At 33.6% G+C, this 24,051-nt stretch overlaps 1 protein-coding gene across 1 annotated transcript in view; it reads right to left on the reverse strand.

Moving 5' to 3' along the window:
- Positions 1-1,486: 1,486 nt before the first annotated feature.
- Positions 1,487-24,051, reverse strand: part of AHR (aryl hydrocarbon receptor) — a 47,691-nt gene continuing 25,126 nt past the window's right edge. Inside the window, exons 3-11 of the mRNA XM_015133933.3 lie at positions 23,899-24,005; positions 18,347-18,436; positions 16,143-16,266; positions 15,359-15,489; positions 12,182-12,384; positions 11,288-11,397; positions 10,484-10,625; positions 6,583-7,831; positions 1,487-3,913 (exon numbers count right to left, since the gene is read on the reverse strand). Coding sequence (XP_014989419.2) covers positions 3,776-3,913; positions 6,583-7,831; positions 10,484-10,625; positions 11,288-11,397; positions 12,182-12,384; positions 15,359-15,489; positions 16,143-16,266; positions 18,347-18,436; positions 23,899-24,005 — 2,294 coding nt within the window. The 3' untranslated portion in view covers positions 1,487-3,775. The remainder of the gene's footprint in view (positions 3,914-6,582; positions 7,832-10,483; positions 10,626-11,287; positions 11,398-12,181; positions 12,385-15,358; positions 15,490-16,142; positions 16,267-18,346; positions 18,437-23,898; positions 24,006-24,051) is intronic.

Below are 24,051 nucleotides of genomic sequence, written 5' to 3' on the forward strand. Positions count from 1 at the left end.
GCAAAAAATACAGCTAACAAGGGTTATTTCAAATTTCTTCAGAAATATTCATAAAATATTATTAAAACGGGATTTTGGATTTTAATCTAAAATACACTACTACACTGATAACACAGGGCTTAAAAAAAGTTCATTTCAGAAGCATTTTAATTTATGAAGCTACTGAGAGTGTTTTTTATATCCAGATAAAGGTCAAACACTGGGAGCAAAATTGTCTAAGAAGTTTACGAATTATTGACTTAACATATCACTAAGCATTGTAGATTGCCCTCATCTAACATAGTTATAATACTATAGTATAAATGATAATTTCCTTTACGTGGACCAGAGAGAAGAATTTACATTAAAACATGTTATCCATATTTGTTATTTTATTATTTATTGTATACAACTTTGATAATAAGGACATTATAAATCATACTTTAAGCAAAAATCTATGCATGATATACGTAAGCAGTAACACTTTGAAGAAAAGAGCCATGAAAGCATTTACTTAAAATTTAGTAACATTGAAAAACACTGGTTTGTGCATAGTAATGATTGAAATCTTCATAATACACTAGAATACTGGTAAGTCTTCAGGTATTATAAGAAAAACCTGGTATAGGAAAAGACTAAATGAGACACATCCATATCCTTAAATGTGCACATCATCTAGAAATAAATCTCTCAATGTAGCGGTGCACTAAGCATCCTTTGTTTGGCACTTAATACAGACAAATGGGCCGGGCGCGGTGGCTCAAGCCTGTAATCCCAGCACTTTGGGAGGCCGAGATGGGCGGATCACGAGGTCAGGAGATCGAGACCATCCTGGCTAACACGGTGAAACCCCGTCTCTACTAAGAAATACAAAAAATAGCCGGGCGAGGTGGCAGCGCCTGTAGTCCCAGCTACTCGGGAGGCTGAGGCCGGAGAATGGCGTGAACCCGGGAGGCGGAGCTTGCAGTGAGCTGAGATCCGGCCACTGCACTCCAGCCTGGGCTACAGAGCGAGACTCCGTCTCAAAAAAAAAAAAAAAAAAAATACAGACAAATGGGTATTTGGTTTAATGTGATTTTATTATTCTTAGATACATTTTAGTTATTTTATATAGATAAAAATATACAATATTGCTTTTAAAACTTGTAATTGTATAACTGTATAACTGATTGTCATCATATTCACGATTAAAAAGCCTATTTTTCCACTAAACAGTTTATCCAGTAACATGTGGAAGAGAGTAACAAAAATGGTCTATATAAGACTTATAATAAAAGGTTTAAATGTAAAAATAGAGTATTAATCTAGACCACTGGTCTAAATCCTTAAAAGGATACCTCATGCTGGAAACAAATTATGAAATGTTTCAGACAAATTTTCAAAACTTAAATTGATTCTACAGGTTCAAAGTTTTGACTGAAAATACACAGAACTGAGAGATATTTTGTACGAAGACACTTTTATATACATTAATTTACTAAAAAAAGTAAAAGAAGTAAGAACTGTATTTTTTTTTTATTTTTATTTATTTATTTTTTTTGAGATGGAGTCTCGGTCTATTGCCAGGCTGGAGTGCAGTGGTGTGATCTCAGCTCTACAACCTCTGTCTCCCGGGTTCAGGCTATTTTCTTGCCTCAGGCTCCCGAGTAGCTACGACTACAGGCTCACGCCACCATGCTCAGCTAATTTTTGTATTTTTAGTAGAGACAGGGTTTCACCATGTTGGTCAGGATGGTCTCGATCTCTTGACCTTGTGATCCACCCTCTTCGCCCTCCTCCCAAAGTGCTGGGATTACAGGCGTGAGCCACTGCACCTGGCCGAAAATTGTATTTTAATACATCTCAGTTTGGGATTCCATCAGATTTTAAAATAATACATGTAAAATGTGTCTAAGTTCTTCAGCTCTCATAGCTACAGGAAAGAATAGCTGAGTGTGGTGGCTGACGCCAGTAATCCCAACACTTTGGGAGGCCAAGGTGGGAGGCTCACCTGAGGTCAGGAGTTTGAGACCAGCCTGGCCAACATGGTGAAACCGTTTCTACTAAAAATACAAAAATTAGCTGGGCATGGTGGCATATACCTGTAATCCCAGCAACTTGGGAGGCTAAGGCAGGAGAATCGCTTGAACCCAGGAGGTAGAGGTTGCAGTGAGCCAAGATTGTGCCACCGCACTCCAGTCTGGGCGGCAGAGTGAGACTCTGTCTCAAAAAAAAGAAGAAGAAAAGAAGAAAAGATGGTGTCATTTTTTTTTTTAAGCCATTTCAGGACAGTAAAGTTGGTAGAGTGATTAATTTGCCTATTGGTAAAGAAGATCAGTATATCATTAAAAACAACCTAATGTTTGAAGGTAAATGAACTGTGTGGTTGTCTTTTTCTTAATACCAACTTTAAGCAGTTGGATTCATTACTTTATTTCTTACAAAGACACACTGATAAAGTATGAAAAGCCCCAACAAATTATTTAAGTGCATATATAAGGTATGGACTTTTTAAAATGAAAAACTGCAAATATCTTACAAATAATTTTGTTCATTATATCTATACAATGCACCATTCAATTCACTCATTACAATACTTTGCACCAAACATTGCTATCTGCAATCTTAACACTCCTCAAATATGAGAAAAACAAATAGTTTCCACTGTTCTAAGAAGCGAAATTTATAAAGTCAACACAATAGATTATCAAGGTTTATAGGTCTAAAACAATTTTTAAAGACAATTTATACACATTGAAACGGGTGTTTTGCTTAATATAATTAAAAAGTTAGAAATAAAGCTTCTTGCAATTTAATAAACATGGTTGCAGTTAACAGCAGATTTTTCACATTGCAACATTCAACTATCATGGAGTCTTCAATAAAGGTAAAGAGTGGTATACTTCTTCTGAAAACACTGTTGAGAAACTTAAGTGCGATTGTCTTAATATTTTTATAATAATTAAGAATAATTTGGAAAGACATTTTACTTTTAAATTTTTTCAACATAAGGCACGTAGCAACATTTATAGTCTAGAAACAACTAAATTATGTAATAAATAATTATTTTTTCAATCATTATTTGCCCTTTACCTAAAGAAAACAGGTGAGTAGAAGAGTTAAAACATGCCTGAATTAATGAAAATGGTTGGATTTAGGAAATACAAATAATATTTGTGTGCAGAAAGATATTAATTTAAAAAAGAAAAAGAATACTTTATATAAAATATACATCCTACAGTGTTATAGGTAGAAAAAAATGTGAGGCACTTAGATGAACAGTGGAGGAGGAGAGCACTGAGATCATCCTTTTATAAAAAGCACCAAACCATTTATTTTAACATCCGAGATAAAAGCAGAGGTTAACATGATAGGAAAAACTAGTTTAGTTCTGTAACTTTGTATTTGGGAAACTAATAAGAATCCAGTAGTTCAAAACTCAAAGTATTTTATTTTTATTCTGACAGAAATAATTCAAATAAAGAATGCTTTCTAATTTAAAAGAGTCTTAGTTTCCCTGATAAAGTTTTGCATATTTTGTGGTGCTCAGAATAATGTGAAATGTAGATGGTATCTCACTACTCTGTGGCAGTACACTTTCTACCTTAATGACTATATTATAGGTACTATTTTGATACCATTTTTAAACTTCCTTTTCTAAAAGCAAAAATTAAAATTTGGTTTGGAATAATTGTGAATAGCATGCATCAATGCCTCCATGTGAACTTGCTGACGTCCAACAGTGACAGTTTTATTATTCCATAATCCTTCACAAACTAATTTAATCCAAAAACCAGGGTCAAAATTGGGCTTGGAATTACAGGAATCCACCGGATGTCAAATCAGGAAAAGGTCTGGCTTCTGACGGATGATGAAGTGGCTGAAGATGTGTGGTAACCTGAGTGTTATTTATGTTATTTAATTCAGCTGGATATGTTTCATTTAAAACTCCATTCTGAAACCGAAAACAAAAATGGTGATGCAACTTATTGGAATAGATCTTCCAAGTATCTTAAGCCATTAAATGACATATTAACATGTATTTTTAAAATCTTACCCCTGAGAGTTGTAAACTTTAAGTTCCTTTACTGCTGCTAAATTTAAATCTTTCACACAGTGAAAACATACTGAGGACATATTACGTATTAGTTGCATTTATAACCTGTTTTTCCATTAATCTGACAGGAAATTTTGAACATGGTACAGATGAGTATACAGCTGTCTCATTTCAGACTGCCTTTGGGTCAGGCAGGAATTGATGGGTCAAAGAGCACCAGTCAAGAATTACAGTTAAATATTCTCTGTCATAAGTAGGTTTGCTTTGACCAGGTTTCAAGTTATAGGTGTCAATGAACTGATTATATTCAGGAATCTTACACTGGAATGCAAAACTTTTCCAAAAAAGGTAGCTTCTGATTTTCTAAATGTTTCTAAATATTCCTAAAATATTACACCACAGGTATGATTTTCATAACTGATTCCTTATTCACACTTTTAATTAATACTACTGAAAGCATAGTTCTAATTACAGAATCAAGTTACCAAAAGAAAATGCCCTTTCTTGTTTTCTTACACTGCAATGAATCTGGTTTCTATAACTGCTAGTAGAAAAAAGAAAAATAAAAAGGAATGGCATGAAGATGCACAGCTCTGTAGAGTTTTATAGATTATAGAGCCTTTATATTTTAGTTAGTGGAAGTTCTGGAAACTTTAAAACAGATTAAAATCATAGCCTTAATTGCTTCAAATAAAATCTACCTTTGTAAAGCCTACATAACAGGCTTCAGTAATCAAAATGTTAATTACTTCACAGATCCTCCAAAACATATATAAAATCTATAGTAAAAGTCATATAACCTGTCTCTTCAATGAGTGGCAATACTGTAAATTCTTTAAATAAAAAGTATTACCTGTCCGGATAATGGTGAGTTTTAAATGATTTTTTCTCATTACTCATAACACAATTCATGTCAGCCACTCTCTTTAAACATACTGTACAGACAGTGTCATCCAACAGAAATATAATGTGAGTCACATACAGAACTTAAATTTTTGGCCACAGTAGATTAAATAAAATACATTACTAAAGTTAATTTTACCTGTTTCTTTTTACTTTTTTAATGTGGCTGCTGAAAAACTAATCATTTCAACATGAAATCAACAATAAAAGATGAGATATTTTACATTATTTTTTCAAGCCAAGTCTTCAAAAATCCAATGTGTATTTCACACAGCACATCTCAATTTGGACTAGCCACATTTCAAGGGCTCAACAGCTACTCAGTGGCTCAATATTGAGTGTCTTAGCTCAATAACATCTACTCTGGAGTATATGTAGGTCTACAGCATTATTTGTTTATTCACAAAGAAACAATAAAAAGTAGTGAGGGGAAAACACTGCAAAGAACTTACGTGCTACTCATGCAACTCCTTATTCAAAATGTAATTTTACAGAATTAACTTCTGGACAATTTGCTTTACTCAAGAGTAAAATATACTTTCATAGCAATTTTCTGAGATAGATTAACTGAATATTATTCAATTTTAATACAATTGAAAGATGTAAGGAATGAGAATAAGAAAAAATCTTCACCATCATTTTCTATTAAAAAGCTCATAAATGATTACACAAGCAAAATGTATGAAAAAAGCCAGAAAATACAATTAAAGATAAAGCTTCAGGTCATACTTTTAATTATTATACTCTAATACAGAGTAAACAGGGGCCAAGGAGCTTAATTTTAGTCAAGATATTGTTTAAAGCTAAACTTAAATATCCTTAAAACTAAATATATTCTAATGGAAAAGCATAAATGCAAACATGATATATTCCTGAGTGGCCAGAGACAGCAGCTATTAACATTATGTTAACTTTTTTTTTCAGTGATCATTTTTAAAGTGTGCTCACTGCCAGATAGATTCTGATGACACATTTAAACAACAAAAATACACCATCAAGCTTGATTTCCATGACAGAAAGCCAGCTGAGTTACCTCTTTTAAGAAAGGCAGAAAAGAAAGCCATTCTACCTTAAAGGATAAAATGAGGATAGGGGAGGTAATGTGGAGGAATAGCTCGAGAACATGGAGGTGCCTAGGACTGAATTCCAGGGATATAATTAATCTAGAGTTTCAAAGGCATTGTAAGAAAGTACACTTACATTTGAGTTTAACTCAATTTCAAACATATATTAAAAAAATAGAGCTTTGAAGAAATTATTCTTAAAAATTGCAATACTTTTTAAAGTTTGAATTTTTAAATTGCCATATTTTTAAAGAATCCAGAAAGAATAAACCAAATTATCTATTTTAAACATAATACTTCTAAAAACTAATTTCACCTGGTAATTTAGGTCATCTTATATTAAGGACACATTCATGTTGCTTCAGTCCTTCGTATCTTTCTCTCTCATGAATCAGGTGAATGATATATTAGTAACATACTAGAAAAAGTACAGGCTTGTAAAAAAAAAAAAAAAAAGGTAGTCACAGATATAATGAAAAATGCTGTCTCCATGAACGTTATGGAAAATAGATTAAGATCAGCTGACATAAAAAATGTGTAACATGTCTATAAGGTAAAAAGAATCACTGAAAGATTTATTCAGTTTGATAACACCCTTACCTTGTTTAAAAATGCCTGCTGGCCTGGCAGTACTGGGTTGTACTGCATCTGACCCACATGGGTGTGCTGAGGTTCTGGCTGGCACTGATACATCGACATGGCCCCAGCATAACAAGTCTGAGGAGTTACTACGGCTGACTGTGGATTTAATCCATGCTTTTGGTTTTCAGGAACTTGTAAACAAGTGACAAAATCTTCTAAACTAGAAGTAGTGGGGTATGGGGATGGTTCATAACTCCCCATAGGATAGTCCAGCTCTGTACATTTGGAATGTTGTGGTAATACAGGCTGATTACAGGAAATAAAGTTCTGTGTATAAGGCACAGGATCCATTTCAGATTTGTAGGGGAACTCTTGATTGATCCCATGTAAGTCTGAAAAGACATTATATTGTTGTGGGTCTTGCCGTGGACAACTGAAAGGCACGAATTGGTCAGCGCTCCAATTTGCAAACATGCCATTAACTTGCATATGCTTCATTTTCTGACACAGTTGTTGCTGTGGCTCCACTACTGCTTGCTTTTGGTGATGCTGTTGTTGCTGTTGCTGTTCTAACTGTAGGTGTTCCTGTACCATACAGCTTGAGTTCAGAGCCAGCGACTGTTGCTGTTGATAATCTGAAGGTATGAAGGGAGACTTACTTAAAGAATCTTGGATGTATGTCAAGATTTCATCTGTTAAGTCAATGTCTCTGAAGTCAACCTCACCGGAAAAATCATTTCTGAAAAATTTTTCATTCTGCATGTGTTTGATGTCTTCAAAATCAATGCCTAGGTTTTTCATAATGCTGTACAAGTCACTGTTTTTACTATCCTGAAAGAGCCCTAGGTGACCTCCAGCAAATGAGTTCACATCCTGAGGCTGGTCAATTTGCTCATGTTTCAGGATAGTATCATTTCCCATCGGTGCAGTATTATCTTCCCAATTTCTGCATTCATTCATAGATTCGTTAAAGAAATTGTTTTCAAAAGGTGCAGTACTTGAAGTACTTGAAGCAGGATAGAGATAAATAGACTCATCTTGTTGCATCACGGCAGCAAGGAGGGAACTAGGATTGAGAGAATCCTTGTTTAGAGTTGATTTGGTAGCAGAGTCTTTTTCGCTAGTGCCATTTTTAGTCCTTAGTGGTAAGGGATCCATTATGGCAGGAAAAGGGTTGGTTGCCTCATACAACAAAGCTTCTCCAGTGGTAAACATAAAAGGCAACTTCGTATTTCGTTTTCGTAAATGCTCGCTTCCTTCCTCATCTCTAAAGTTGTGTACAAAAAAGTCTTAGAGAAAATTCTATCAAACATTTTAAAATAAAAATTATTAAAGAAAGAAAAACATCAAGCAAAATACATTATGATTGAATTCAAAAGGGGGCATATTTTATTTTCACCTCAATTATTCTCATGACTGGTGCTATAAAATTGTTTTTCAGACAAGCATATTTAAATGATTTAATTTTTTAAAAATAACTTAGTTAATTCCATGGTCACATTACAACCCTACCTGACACCATGCAAAAACAAAAACAAAAACAAAATTGTGTGGAATAAAGCTCTACACATAAAAACAGACTACGAGAATTTAGGGGCCAGGCCCGGTGGTGCATGCCTGTAATTACAGCACTTTGGGAGGCTGATGTGTGCGGACTGCTCGAGCCCAGGATTTTGAGACTAACCTGGGAAACATGGCGAGACCCCCACCTCTACAAAAAAATAAAAATTAGCTAGGCGTGGTGGCACATGCCTACAGTCTCATCTACTTGGGAGGCTGAGGCAGGAGGACTGCCTGAGCTGGGAGGTTAAGGCTGCAGTGAGCCACATTTGTGCCACTGCATTCCAGCCTAGGTGATAGAGTAAGATCCTGTCTCAAAAAAATAATAACAACAAAATAAAAAAAATTAGGAATTAGAAACTTAAGAATCTGAAACAACAAACCTCTCTAATAAAACCCAGAAGCTATAAAGACAAAGATTGGCATAATTAGTAATATGAAAGTTATTTAATATTAAAGTATTTGTATTTTTGCAATAGAATTCTTAAATAAAATATTTGTAACATATATAATTTATAATTTAACATATATATATATAATTTCATATCCATAATAAAGAGCTCCAATAGTGTCTAAGAGAGAGGCAAACAACTCAACAGAAAAACAGGTAAATGACACAAATGTAATTTATAAAAGAAAAATATCCTAGAAAGATGTAAAAAGATGCCCCCTATTAGTAATAAATAAATGAAAACAACATGTCTTAGTAACAGAAGCACACAAAATAACAAATGTATAGAAATATGAACACAATTAACAAACTAGACTTCTGATATACAAAAAGAACAACATACTCCCAAATGACAGAACATGTATTCTTCACAAGATTACATGGGATATTTTACCAATGTAGACCGTGTATTAGATCATAAAATAAGCCACCACAAATTTCAAAAAAACTGAAATTCATTCAGAGAACGTTTTCTGACTATAGTGGAACTAAGTTACTAAGTCAATCACAAAAAGGCAAGTAGAAAAATCCCCAAACACCAAAAAGTACAGTAACACTGTATTTCTAAATAATTCGTGAATAAAAATAAAATAAAAAGAAAATTAGCCAGTATTTTCAATTAAATAAAAATAAGATAGCAAAAGATGAGGGTTGTAAAGTTGTACTTAAAGGGAAACTGATATATATGTTTAAGTATATATTTTTTAAAAGTTGGATAAAATCGTAAATTATACCCAAAGAAAGTAGAAGGAAGAAAATAATAATGAGCAGACAAAATTAAAACTGAAAACAAATGTATAAAATAGAAAAAAAATCAATAAACCAAAAGTTGGATTCTAATAAAGACTAATAAAGTCTAATTTAAAAAAGGTGCCTTCTAGAAACATTGATCAAGCGAGAAGGACAAATTTGTAGAGGTACACACATACCCACGCACTCATATACATCTGTACACACATACTCATATACTTCCATGGGTACTTATATACACACATACATTCACCATGTTCATGGGTTCAAAGATTCAGTAATAAAAAGATGTTAATTCTCCCCAAATGATCTACAGTCTCAAAGTAATCTCACTCAAAATCTCAACAGATTTTCAGACAACTGTTTTCTAAAATGTATATGGAATTATAAAGGGCAAAGAAGAACCAAGGCAATCTTCACAAGCAGAACAACAAAAAAGGCGAAACAAACAAAATAAAGACACACTCAGACATAGAAATTTATAATAAAGATAGAATAACTAGGACTGTGTAATGCTAGACAAAATAGACAACTACACCAATGGAACTATTAATAGAACAACACAATCCAGACAGAGAACCAAAGACAAAATCCCCTGATCAAAATACAGTGCAGTGGGGAAAAGATGACCTTCTCAGTAAATCACCTTTTCAATGTGACTGGTCAATTGGGTATACATATAAGGGCTGGGGGGAATCAATCCTTACCTCAAGCCACAGACAAAAATCAATTCTCCAGGGTGGGAGGAAACATTTGCAATACAAATATTTGATAAAGGACTCATTTGTAACATATGTAAGAAACTCTTGAAATCACTGCTGGGTTTAGAACATATTCTAAATAAAGCATTGTTATATTTTTCTTTTATTTTACCAATGACACTAGCTTTTCATATGTACTTCATATGCCCAGGATAAAACCCTAGTGTTTTCTTTTACTATTCTTTCTATAGCTCTGCACATGTAGCTGCTCAATAAAATTTGTCAATTCTGTCTTCTCAATGTCTCTCACCTGTGCTCTTCTTTCTAGACAAATTACTTAAACTTTTCAGTTTTTATTTACAGACTAAATTCTGCTTGAATTATTTTTATGCTTTCACATAAGAGGACTTATGAAAACAAAACTGTTAACAAAAACAGGAAACATTCTTTTGCTTACGTTAGTGGTCTCTGAGTCGCAATGATATAATCTGGTCTTCCATTTTTATAAAGCAGGCGTGCATTAGACTGGACCCACGTCCATCGATTGTTTTTTGTAAGAAGCCGGAAAACTATCAAGCCGCTTTCTCCAGTCTTAATCACTAAAATAAAATTAAAAAATTAAATTATCAAACCCCAAATCAATATATTAAAGAATATTCCTAAAACAAAGCTCTTGTGACATAGTTCTGGATGTATTTCCTTTATCCCCAAAGATGATACATTTTAAACACACACAAAAAAAGGCATGGAAATGGTTTTTCAGAGTTTTTTTTCCACTTCAGACTAAATTTATTATTTTAAATGTTAAAGGGAAGATTATGTACCAGACAATTCTAGTAACACAGGAAAGTAAAGAGAGAGCATAAATTGGGGACAAAAAAGATTAAAAAATTATTTTTAAATAGGGAATATTTTCCTACAGGCTAATACTTTATAATTTTAAAGTAGAGTTATTAACATCATTGTTACAATATTAACATATATTTATGAACTGATAACAATGTAATTTAAAAATTCCCAAGCAAAACTTCATGGGCCAAATGGTTATTTTTTAATAACTAAACAACAATATTTCTATGAGGCAGGTGTAGACAAGTTAATGAACAAAGAGTGTAACCCTGGTTAATCATGATGATAAGTTACTAAGTAGAAGTTTATCTATATAGTTTACTTAAACAGGTTATATTACATAAGAATTTGAAACATGTACTACAGTGTATGCTGTTTTTTTCTGACATGTTCATAAGGAACTACAACTTACTCCGGATATGGGACTCAGCACAATAAAGCATATCAGCAGCATGAATAAACTGATACCCTGATCCTCTCGTGCACAGTTCTGCTTCAGTATATCCTAAAACAATTCTTCCTCTGTTTAAAATTTAAAAAGGTAAAATAAGAATGAATTATGATTTAACATAAATGAAATAACAAAGATAAATTCATTGGTTTTACGCTAGTTTCTGCAATGTTTTAGTTCACATTTAGAATTTCACATCAGTAAGTAGATATGAAATTAAACACATCTATGTAAACCGCTCTTCCTTGCTTATGATTGCAAATTTCAGTTTCAGCCTATTTTCTTTTCCTGAATAAAACCACGGAAATTAGTATGCTAAAACTGAATTGAATAGAGCAGATGTATGGGTAACAGAAAATCTTTAATATAAATCTGGAACGTTTTTATAATCTATTTTTAGGGAAGAAGGTTTTTCAAATTACCTCTCTGCATTCCCACATTAGAAAGGAGAAAAGCACTGATATGTTTTGATACGATATAAATGCTTAATATCGGACTCTTGCTCACAATTTTCTGAAAGTTACTGAAACTTCTGGGGCTAGAAATCAAATAACATTTGTGCCATTTAAAAACGTAAAACAAACCAACATAAATGTCATCAGAAGAACAAACCTTACTAATATATAAGAACATCATCATCTGAGACAAGTCTTGCAAAAAATTAAAAAGATGATTTGTGAGCCTGATGAAATTATTTTTACTGTAAAAGCCTACACTGAAAGAATAAAAGCTAATAGCCAATCTAATAATAAACAATATTACATACAGTCCACAATGTATGTTTTACATGCTAAGAGAGACTTACTGAAACATAATGTACATCTGACAGAATAAAAGTGAAAAAGTCTCACTTACTTGGCATCACAACCAATAGGTGTGAAGTCTAGTTTGTGTTTGGTTCTAAAGATAAAATTTTTGGTCCGGATTTCAAGTATGGATGGTGGCTGAAGTGGAGTAGCTATCGCAAACAAAGCCAACTGAGGTGGAAGTATTGATCCATCCTTCCCTTTCTTTTTCTGTCCATGAAGATACTTTAACCTCCCTTGGAAATTCATTGCCTTAAAATAATAACAACAAAAAAAGTTCATTAAAATTAAAAATATGAAAGTTCCTTTTAAAAAGGCTCCATTATGGCTGCTTCTAGGGTTCTTGATAATTCCATAAATATTCCTGAAGCTGAGAACTGTTAGTTTCTTTCATTCCTGTCTCCATGGGACACCCATTAAAACTATCCCAAAGAGTAATATGAGAAATATTCTAAAGGGATAAGTGAACCACTCCTTGTTCCTAAATGGTCATAACATGAATACCTATATAATTTTCCAAGCTTGCCATTACCCTATCATTTTCACCTCGCACAGCTCCTTGCACACCAGGCAATCAATATATCCTGAATGGTAATAAAGCCCTAAACATTCATTTTCAAGCATACATGAACTATATTGCAGCTCATAGCGTATTGCATAGTTCATAGTAATCTTTTCTATAGAGACAAAATATAATTTTATTAAAACACTAAAATGAATCATCATGAAAACATATAAAGAATGCAGAGCTCTACTGAGTAAATATATGGAATAAATTTAGAAGACAGGGAAAACAAAGGCAACTTAAACATGAACATGATATATTTAATTGGTTAAAACAGTATCAACCAGTCCAAGGGATGGTTCTGACATCAAAATAATAGCAGTGCAAGGAGGAAAAGACCCTCTTGCACACAGGTATTCCACCTCAGACATACAGTCACATGTCACTTAACAAAAGGGGCATGTTCTATGAAATGTGTCCTTAGGCAATTTCGTCATCCTGTGAACATCAGAGGGTAGGTACACAAACCTAGACAGTATACCTTACTATACATCTAAGCTATACAGTATAGCCTTTTGTTTCTAGGCTACAAACCTGTACAGCATGGTATCATACTGAATACTTTAAGTAATTGTAACACGGTAAGTATTTGTGTATCTAAACATAGAAAATACACAGTAAAAATAAAGTATAAAAAATGGTATACCTGTATAAGAGTACTTATTGTAAATAAGGCAGGCAGGACTGAAAGTTACTCTGGTTTAGTCAGTGAGTGAGTGGTGAGTGAATGTGAAGGCCTGAGACGTTACTGTACACTATTAGAGTTTATAAACACTATACACTCAGGCTACACTGAATTTATAAAAAATATTTTCCTTTAGGCCGGGCGCAGTGGCTCATGCCTGTAATCCCAGCACAACTTACTGTAACTTTTTTACTTTATAAACTTTGACACTTTTAACTGTTGACTCTTTTGTAATAACACTTAAACACAGTGTACAGCTACACAAAAATATTTTCTTTCTTTACATCCTTATACTATAAGCTTTCTCCCATTTTAAAAAAAATTTTTTTACATTTTACACTTTTGAGTTAAAACCTAAGACATAAACCCACACATTAGCTTAGGTCTGCACCGTGTGAGGATCATTAATGTTCCTATCTTCCACCTCTACATCTTGTCCCACTGGAAGGTCTGCAGGGGCAATAACATGCATGGAGCTGTCATCTCCTGTGATCTTCTTTTGGAATATTTCCTGAAGGACATGCCTGAGCCTGCTTTACAGTTAACCTTATTCTAAAATAATGATTAAAATAAAATCATTAAAAGTATAATAAATAAAAAAATAAAGTAAAATAATGATTAACAGTAAATACATAAATACATAGTGATTTATTACTTTCAAGTATTATGTGTCATACATAATTGTATGTGCTATACTTTTTATATGACTGGCAACACAGGTTTGCTTCCATCAGCATCACCATCAACATGTGAGTAATGCTATGACATCGTTAGGTGATAGGGATTTTTTGGCTCCATTATGATCTCATGGGACTACCATCATATACGTGGTCTGTTACTGACCAAAGCATCATTATGCAGCACATGACTCTACATACTAATTGTTCATGAGCAATAACACTGAGAAAACTACCTCAAAGCACAATTCTAATTCTGAGTCAGCAAAATCCTCTTCAGAAATAAACACATAAACCAAAATCATTGCTTGGTAATGCTTAATTTAAGATTTGATTACCTGTTTCAAATTCCTTGTTATTCACAAAAAGTATACAATATACTCTGTATTCTCTTCTCCTGTACTTGGTGACACAAACTAAGGATACAATGAGAGACAGAGAAGTCCACTCTGAGGAATCCTAGGCTGCTCCCTACAGCAAACTCCTATGCAGGTGTTCAGACTTTGCAACAAGAAACAGTGTCTCCTATCAGATGATGATTCTACAATTGCGAATATACAATCATTTTTCTATGTGGCAGTTATTTGAGACATATGGAAAGGCCATTCTTTTTCTGTCTAGCAGGCATTAAATCCTCCTATTAAAAAAGGGCTACATAATTCTCTCCTATCTTAAAAATCCTAAAATAGTCAAAACACAAGGCTTCATGTTATTTCACTCAATCTTTGTTATTATAGTCTAAAGAACAGTTTTCTGAATTATAGAGGATAGTCAAAATCAGAAATAATTATTTTAAAATGCTACCTTATCAAATTATTTGGTAGATTTTTAAAGCTAAAATCAAAGATAACCAAAGAAAATTGGTTTCACTTGACTTTTTTTTCTATAACTTAATGTTAAATCAAATTTAGGCTGCAGATGCCTCTGCTCCTTAAGTCCTTACCAAGGAATTGCAACTCCATTTACTATATAAACGAACGGAAAGCCTAACAGTAGAAGTGAACTTTTGTAACCAAATAGCTGAGTCTCAGTCACAGGTGACCAACTAATCAGATCATCTTCAAATAAGGCAAACCCCAAGCTGTAATCAATCAAGCTATTTCTGTACCTCACTTGCATTTTCCGTTCATAAATGCTCCAGCCCATGTTTTTATGTGAGCTCTCTGAACCTCTCTGGTTCCAAGGGCTGCCTGATTTGGGAACAGTTCTTTGATGAATTAAATTTTGCTAAATTAAATTTGCCTCAAGCTTTCATTTTAACCACAGTAAGAGCCAGTATCATAAGATTTTGTACCTTACCAGAAAACCAGATGAATTATCCAGCAGACACCTCAGACGACATATGAAGCACCTCTCCATAAAAGGAGAGTTTTCTGGAGGAATCTGGTCTGCGTTATAACAGACTACTGGCTGGGGGAGACCAGGGGCTTCTGTAGAAAAAAGGCAAAACAAATTTACTTTCCATTTTGCTGTAAAGTTAAGCATCTGCGTAGGTAAAATTTGTATTAGTTTCTAAACTGGAGTCTGTATTCTGAACACAAAAAAATCATTTTCAGAAGAGCTAATGACAAGAAACTAAAAGTTTATTAAATATCACTTTTATCAGATAGAACTTGTGTAATTTTTATTGAGCTATCACTGTCAACAATTTTCACATTTTCTAACGTATTTTTGTTTTCTTTAACACTTATTTCCAAAAACATTTTTTGCATTGAGAAAAGCATTTTTATACTTGTATATGCTAGCTTACTTTTTTCTTTGGTGCATTTTAAACACAATAATTTACATGCACTCAGGTATCAACCTTGTGTACCTTCCTTCCATCTTTCATGATGGTACTACTTATTTTTATAAAATACATTACTGAGTATGGCAATACTCTGTTGCCTGAAACTCATTAATGGCTCCCATTTGCCAAAATATTCCTTAGCTCATCAGGCTCACTGTGGCCTATGATTGCAGATTTATATCTTTCCATTACTTCCCTATCATGGAGTTCTATGACCTTCCAGGTTCCCAGCCTCCTTTCACAGAATCATATTTAAAAACTACCAACACAATCTTTTGTACCATCAGTTCTTACCATCAATTCCTTGTCCAGACTCTGTACACTGAGAAGGATTTAACGCCCAGTGTAGCTGACGCTGAAATTCAGCTCGGTCTTCGGTATGGATAAGTTCATACACACTCTGATGTATGACATCAGACTAAAGAAAAAAGATACAAGGAATACAACAAAAGCACTGATTAAAAAAATATGGCTTACTAAATTAATTTTAAAGCCTATTTAGATTAGTGGGTGCTTGCTAGTGGTGATGAATACAAATTGGATGATTCCTAAAGTTCCCTAGTCACCTAAGATAGAAAAAGCTAGACAGACTGGCACTACAACAGATAAGCCAAAAGTTACTTCTCATCAGTTCCCGACGTGAATGCTCTTGCTCAAATAAGTCACCTCCCCATTCCTTAAATGCAACATACTAAAATCTGTTTATGTTTCGTATCCATTTGTTAATTTTTAGATTCTTATCTCTTCCACGCAGCTTTTCCTAACCACCCAGGCCTCTTTGACTTCTCTAAGCTTAATGGTATTCTCTAGGTATTTCCTTCACTGTTCTCTAAAATTTTCTTCGTATAAAATTTTCACTCCAAGTAGATTCCACAAGAGCAAGGGATTGTGCCTTTACTATATCAAATCCACTTTCCTCCTCTTGCCTCTCACCATTTACTATAGTGCTGAGCCCTTAGTGCTTAAACCAGAGTTTTCCTTTTTTTTTAACTGCAAGTTGTGATAAAAAACACATTTCTATCTGTCACAGGTGTATGCATAGACATATACACATGGAAAAGTTTCACAAAACACTTACCATTATTACATGAGATAATACTGTGTATTCTATATTATTTTATTCCATCCTAAACAACTAAAAAAGTTTGATGGTGATCCACTGTCTTGACTGCATACCCATGAGCGAGTCACAACTTGCAGTTTTAAAAATGGTGTCTTAATCTACCACTTGTGTCAGATATGAATGTTGTTTTAGGAAAAAAATCCATGTGTATATGGGAGAAAAAAAATGGATTGGAAAATGGCTGATCTCTTTGATTTTCTTACTGATACAAATCACAGTATCAAATCATGATTAAGACAGTTATATAATTCATTTGGCTTCAAACAGGCTTTTCTATGGACATTAATATATTTTCTTTAGAATGCAACAAATCAGAAGTTTAGACTTTGTGGTAGTAGCTAGATTCCACTATTTTAGTCATCTACACTTAAATCTTCCTAGGAACCTAATCTTCTCATATTAAATCATCTTGATGCCATTACACAATTTCCAGAAGTTGCATCTGAAACACAAGTTGAAATGCACATCCCCTTTAACAAAAGCCTTCAGTGGTCTCCATTGGACATACAATATAGTTGAAGCTCTAGTCTATATAACTGTTATTAAGACCAGCAGCCTTGTGAGCTTGATAGAAGTGCAAATTCAAGAGCCCCACTGTGAACTACTGATTCAGAACATCTGGCAATGGGTCTCAGAGATGACCAAGTTTTATCAAGGTCTTCAGGTGAGTTCTTGTGCACATTGCAATTTGAGAACCAGATATACAAGAATAGCAAGCATTCAAATGTTACAATCGGTTCTTAAACCATAAAAGATGTTATTGTCCTTCAAATATGTCAAGTATTTATAATTCCATCTATTCTTCATTCATTCAATAACATTAAACAAGCCAGTCACGTTAGTTTCCTTCAATGACTTCCAGTCTAGTGCTTATAGTACTTCTATATTCCTATGTTCTCTCGTCCACCCACCTGCTACACAATATTTAGGTCAGCTTATATACCATTTGATTTAGGATATCTTCCATAATCCACATAAATCAGAATTAAAGGTATAAATCATAGGATTTTACTTGTACTTTTTATACAGCACCTCATTCATTTCATAGTTGTCATATATACTCTGCTATCCATTGATGCCAAATAATTTTGATCTTATCCCCTAGACCCCATGTGCCTGAAAGTTTCTTATATATGAGATTCTTGATAAGCAAAAGAAGAAACACAATAACCATGAATCGCATAAAGATTTAAAGGAATTAATAGTGCAGTAAATTATTAATATTAGAAAAAATTATTAGCTACAAATACATAATGTATTCTACAGCATATATTGATACTTTATACATACAAATGGTCAACTGTGTCCAAAAGTATAACATACATGAAAAGTAAATGATATAATAATATAAATGACATAAGTAATATATACTTACCTGCTGAAACCCTAGATAATCTTGTATAGTAGAAGAAGCATAAAAGACCAAAGCATCTGTAGTGACAACTAATACAAAGCCATTCAGAGCCTACAAGGAAAGGAAGTTCTAAAATTAGTAATATGACTTAATATTGACCGTCACATAAAAGTTATTACCTTTATTTCTGAAAAATCTTCTCTTCAAAATGGTTAAAATAATTACATTTCACAAACACAGCCATAACATACACTCCTGGACTAAGAAATACCTATTCATACCTTTTGATTTGTCTACGGAAAAACAGCTAAATTTAATGCTCAATCAGAATAACTTTGGTAGAATATGGAATTCATCTTCTTCCTCATGTTTCAGATTTTCTCTTTTAAATATATTGTACATATTTTTTAAAGAACAAACTATTTAGACATTCACTATAGTCTATCACACTGCTTTTCTTTGGGGGGAAACTGGAGGCAAAGATGTTGATTAGATTCTTAAAGTGGGAACACTAAAACTCTTCTTGTACAAAGACATTTCAAGCACTGACACAAACATTTTAAGTCATAGAACATTTTAAGACTTTTATAGGAAAACACAATATATATATAATATATAATTAAAATATAATACACATGCAAAGCAAGCATACAGTGAATTTAGTCCACTAAAATTTAACGTCATTATGAACATATACTTAAATTTATCATTTTGTATGTGTTATTTCTATTTGTTCACAGCACATCTGTATGTATAACGTTTCTTTTTCTCTCTGTTTTGCCTGCTTTGGGTCCATTATTATTAGCCCATACTCTTTAGTTTGGAAGTTATAGTCTCTTTTTCTATTACTGGATAATTCAAGTCCAATATCAACTAATACCTTTATTCTCCTCTTGGATAACAATCGTATCATAGATCACTTTATTATTATCATATATTTTAATTCTACAAGCCCTCACTGTTTTCTCCTTGAGTTCAATTTGGTATTTGATCTATTCTTTACTATGTGATCATAGCTAATGTCTTCTAACACCCTCTTTTTCATGTAAGGAGAAATACAGTATGGTTTAGTTTAAGAATTGTACTGTGTAGTCAGACAGATTTGGTCTGGACTCCTGTCTCCATCTATTACTAGCTGTGGGGCTGTGTGGCTTTGGTTAAGGTATTTACTCCTTTTTAGGCTTCAGTGTTATTTCAAAAACTGGCACTTCATCAGGTAGACATAATGACAATATCCCACCTAACTCAATGCTTAGCACAGAGCTAGCACTCAGTGTAATAAGGTACAATGCTATATGGTTGTAGAAATAAGCAAATAAATATTTACATCACGATGCTTTGAGAACTATAAAGAGCTATATAAATAATAGTGATTCATTTGTTCAACACATAATAAACTATTACATGCCCAAGGGGAAATATGTATGCTAAGTACTGGGATTTAAGAGTTAACAAGGCTTTGCCCTTGTGCTTATGATGCTCACATCTAGTCTAGTCAATATCTTCATTATCAGATGAAATAAATGAAATACAGTGGCTCTCTCTCTTTTCACTCCAATTACTTTCCACGTTCAAGATTCTTGATCTGTATTATCTGACAACTGGACTACAAAGATAACAACTATTATTTAGTATTCCTTTTTCTAAATGTTTTTATGTATTTGAGTGGTTTATTTCTCCCAAAAACCCAATGAGGTAAGTGCCATGTTCCAGTTTTACAACAGAAGAAACTGAAGTCAAGGACTATACCTTTAAAAGTAACTTGCCCAAAGTCACAGAGCCAGAAAATGGCTGATCCAGGAGATAAACTCAGTCTGGTTCCAAAGCATACCCACTTAAATAACATGATATGCTGCCTTTATGTGTTATCAATCCCAAATTGGTGCATGGTTCTGACTGTTTTGTTCTGTTTTTTTACTTTTAAGGTCAGGGGCACAAGTGCAGGTTTTTTACATAGGTAAACTTGTGTCATAAGGTTTTGTTGTACAGATTATTTCATCACCCAGGTATTAAGCCTAGTACTCATCAGTTATATTTCCTGATCCTCTCTCCCTCCTCCCACCCTGCAGCCTCTAAATGGCCCCAGTGTGTGTTGCTCCCCTCTGTGTGTCCATGTGTTCTCATCATTTAGCTCTCACTTATAAGTGAGAACATGCAGTATTTGGCTTTCTGTTCCTGTGTTAGCTTGCTAAGGATAATGGCCTCCAACTCCATCCATGTCCCTTTAACCACAAGCAGGCTCTCAGGTTTTTGACTACAAATATTATATGTAATACCCGACAATTCCCTTAGGATAAACAATGGTGATTCTACCCATAAGAACTTCAATATTTAATGATTAACACACTCAAAATTGGATATTCTTAAATTCTCTCGACAGTAACACCATATATCCGTCATTGCACTGATTTATTCTGAAAATATCTGCTTCTCAGGAAGATTATCCATTAATCACATTCATATTATTTTGTAGAACATCATACGTTTTCAAACAGTGAAACAAATTTAGTCACATTCCAATAAACTCATTGGTGTATATGCCGGAAGACAGAAGGATAATTGAAGTACAGTTATCAAATCTCTTTAGACAAATGTTAATTGTTAGAAATAAAAATCTAGAAAGAATAGATGCATATCAATTTTTATATATCTCAAATGATCTCAAGTACCAGGAGGAACAAGGTTATTACTTGTATTGATTTGTCTTAATAAATTAACAGAAGGAATTAATATACTAATTAAATCAAAGAGATCATCATTCTTTTAGTCTTAGTCACAAAGATTCACTCGACCTATCTGAAAATTATGTTGAGCTCACTTACTATTTAAGAGAAATTGCAATTAATACTGTTACATAAAATTTCAACTGCTGTCACTGAAAAAGCTGCAAGATTTTAACAAGTACAGTATTAAATAGCAAGAGATATAATTTATTTTAAACTTATGAAATAAACATGTGAAGTAAATAAAGACACAGTTATTAGCATTGTTTCATTTTTATTCCTTGTAAAATAGTAATAAATTGAAGCTAACCTAGAAAGATGTCTTAAATTTTTAATAAATTTTTTTTTTTTTTTGAGATGGAGTCTCGCACTGTCACCCGGGCTGGAGTGCAGTGGCGTGATCTCTGCTCACTGCAACTTCTGCCTCCTGGCTTCAAGTGATTCTCTCGGGCCTCAGCCTCCTGGGTAGCTGGGATTACAGGCACCCGCCACCACGCCCAGCTAATTTTTTGTATTTTTAGTAGAGACGGCCAGACTGGTCTTGAACTCCTGACCTCGTGATCCACCTGCCTCAGCCTCCCAAAGTGCTGGGATCACAGGCGTGAGTCACTGCCCCAGCATTTTAATAAAAAATTTTGTAACATTTTCCTTATATGCCTTTGTTAAGCAGAGGAAAATAATTCTCCTCAAAAGTTTTAGGCCATATGGTATTCAGAACCTCTGGTAACATCTTCCACATTGTACAGGTAATTGGCTGGTAACTGTAGGTTGCAATATAAAGTCAGATGTCATTATGCAATTGTATATAATCAAACAGCCATTTTCACATATCTATAATGTTTTTAGTCATCTTCTTCATAAAAAGATAACATATAAGCACAATCCTAAGAAAATCATATAGTATGTGAGTCTTCCGATTAGAGAGCAATCTACAAATGGTATTCAATATAAACAGGTAAGTTTATTTTAACTGCTTAAGGGCTACCAATTTGCAGATAATTTAAAATATATATATTCCATATAATTATAGCTTTACAGCTTTGCATTCTTATTATCGTTATTCCGTTTTCCTGACATAGGGTATGTACACAATTTGTCTAAACGTTTTGGGAAAAAAATAAAAATTATTGGTCCATAATTTAAACCAACTTGCCAAGTGTTATGGCGATCAGTCCATATTTGTCTATTTCACCTGAACTACAGGATTTCATTATGGCCTTAGTAGATAACCCAAGAGGTGTGTTTAATCATCTTAAGCAGCAATTATTAAAATGCTTTCCTATGACCTGAATACAGAGTCTTTATGTTTGGGTTTATATATACATGAAGATCCTCAGTTGGGGCTGGGGGAGGACTCATGTTTTAATAGATTTACTTTGTTTAACATAAGTTAATTTTTGCTAACAGGAATTTGAATGTGATTACGCAATTGTAATAAAAAATGCTATATTATTAGGCACATCACCATTCACCGAATGAACTAGTGGAGTTACCAAAACTTAGGGTTACTTTTTGTAACAATGGTGAAGTTAGTTTTTCTAGTCAGTTCAGTGGGTGAAACTGAAAATGATCACATAGTTGTGATAGCACACATGGCACACATCTTTATTCTATCTTTTTTCAAAAAAAAAATTATCTGAGAATTTTAAGTGAGAATCAATCATGGCATCAATTCTAAAAAAAAAAAAAGAGTAAAAAAAGATTCAAAATGCTTTCACAGGCAAATTAGAAACTAAATTCTGAAGTATAAAAATAGGGACTACCGTTGAGAAAATCTTTAGTATGTGAATAAGTCACAAACAGTTGCTAAAATAAAATGTAAGTTATAATATATTGACAAAATGAAATTTGGGTTAAGAAGTATGTTAAACTGAGAAATGCATTTAACAATTTTTTTTTTTTAGACAGAGTCTGGCTCTGTTGCCCAGGCTGAGTCGCCCAGGCTGGAGTGCAGTGGCACAATCTCGGCTCACTGCAAGCTCTGCCTCCAGGGTTCATGGCATTCTCCTGCCTCAGCCTCCTAAGTAGCTAGGACTACAGGCACCAGCCACCACACCTGGCTAATTTTTTTTGTGTGTGTTTTTAGTGGAGATGGGGTTTCACCACCTTAGCCAGGATGGTCTTGATCTGCTGACCTCGTGATCTGCCCGCCTTGGCCTCCCAAAGTGCTGGGATTACAGGCGTGAGCCACATTTAACAATTTTAATAGAGATACATTCCATAAAAAGTATATATAAATTCAACATCTTAAATTAGAACCTTTAAAATACTCTAGGAGTTCTTTCTGTTTGAAGAAATATTAATACAACAGAAGGGGTGGACCAGTCCTCTAACTAATCTCCTTCATATACAGTCATGTATTACTTAACAGCGACATATGTGGTTAGGTGATTTTCATCATCACGCGAACATCATAGAGTATACTTACACAAACCTAGATGGTATACTCTACTATACACTTACGCTATACAATGTAACTTATTGTTCCAAGGTTACAGACCTGTACAGCATGTTACTATACGGAATACTGTAGGCAATTTTAACACATGGCAAGCATTTTTGTATCTAAACATATCTAAACTAGAAAAATTACAGTAAAAAATATGGTGTAATCTTACGGGACCACTGTCGTATATGTGGTCTGTTGTTAACTGAAACGTCATTATACGATGCATGACTATAATTCCATTTTTTCATGTATTAAGCATCATTCACTATTGCAGTTCAGATGAAACTGACAAAAAACATTGAGTGAATCCCAAATAAACTGGGAATTATTAAAACACTTATTAATTCATTTTCCATTTACAACTGTCCTTAGTGTAAGAAACTATATTTATGAAAATTTACCTGTAATAAGAATTCTCCTTCTTGTAAGTTCAGGCCTTCTCTGAAATTTGCTGCTCTACAGTTCTCCTGGCCTCCATTTCTTTCAGCAGGGGAGGATTTTAATGCAACTATGCAAAAAAGGGAAAAATAATGATTTTAAAAGTAAGCAAAAGT

Source organism: Macaca mulatta, chromosome 3, assembly GCF_049350105.2.
Source record: "Macaca mulatta isolate MMU2019108-1 chromosome 3, T2T-MMU8v2.0, whole genome shotgun sequence".
In the NCBI taxonomy this organism is placed as follows: domain Eukaryota; kingdom Metazoa; phylum Chordata; class Mammalia; order Primates; family Cercopithecidae; genus Macaca; species Macaca mulatta.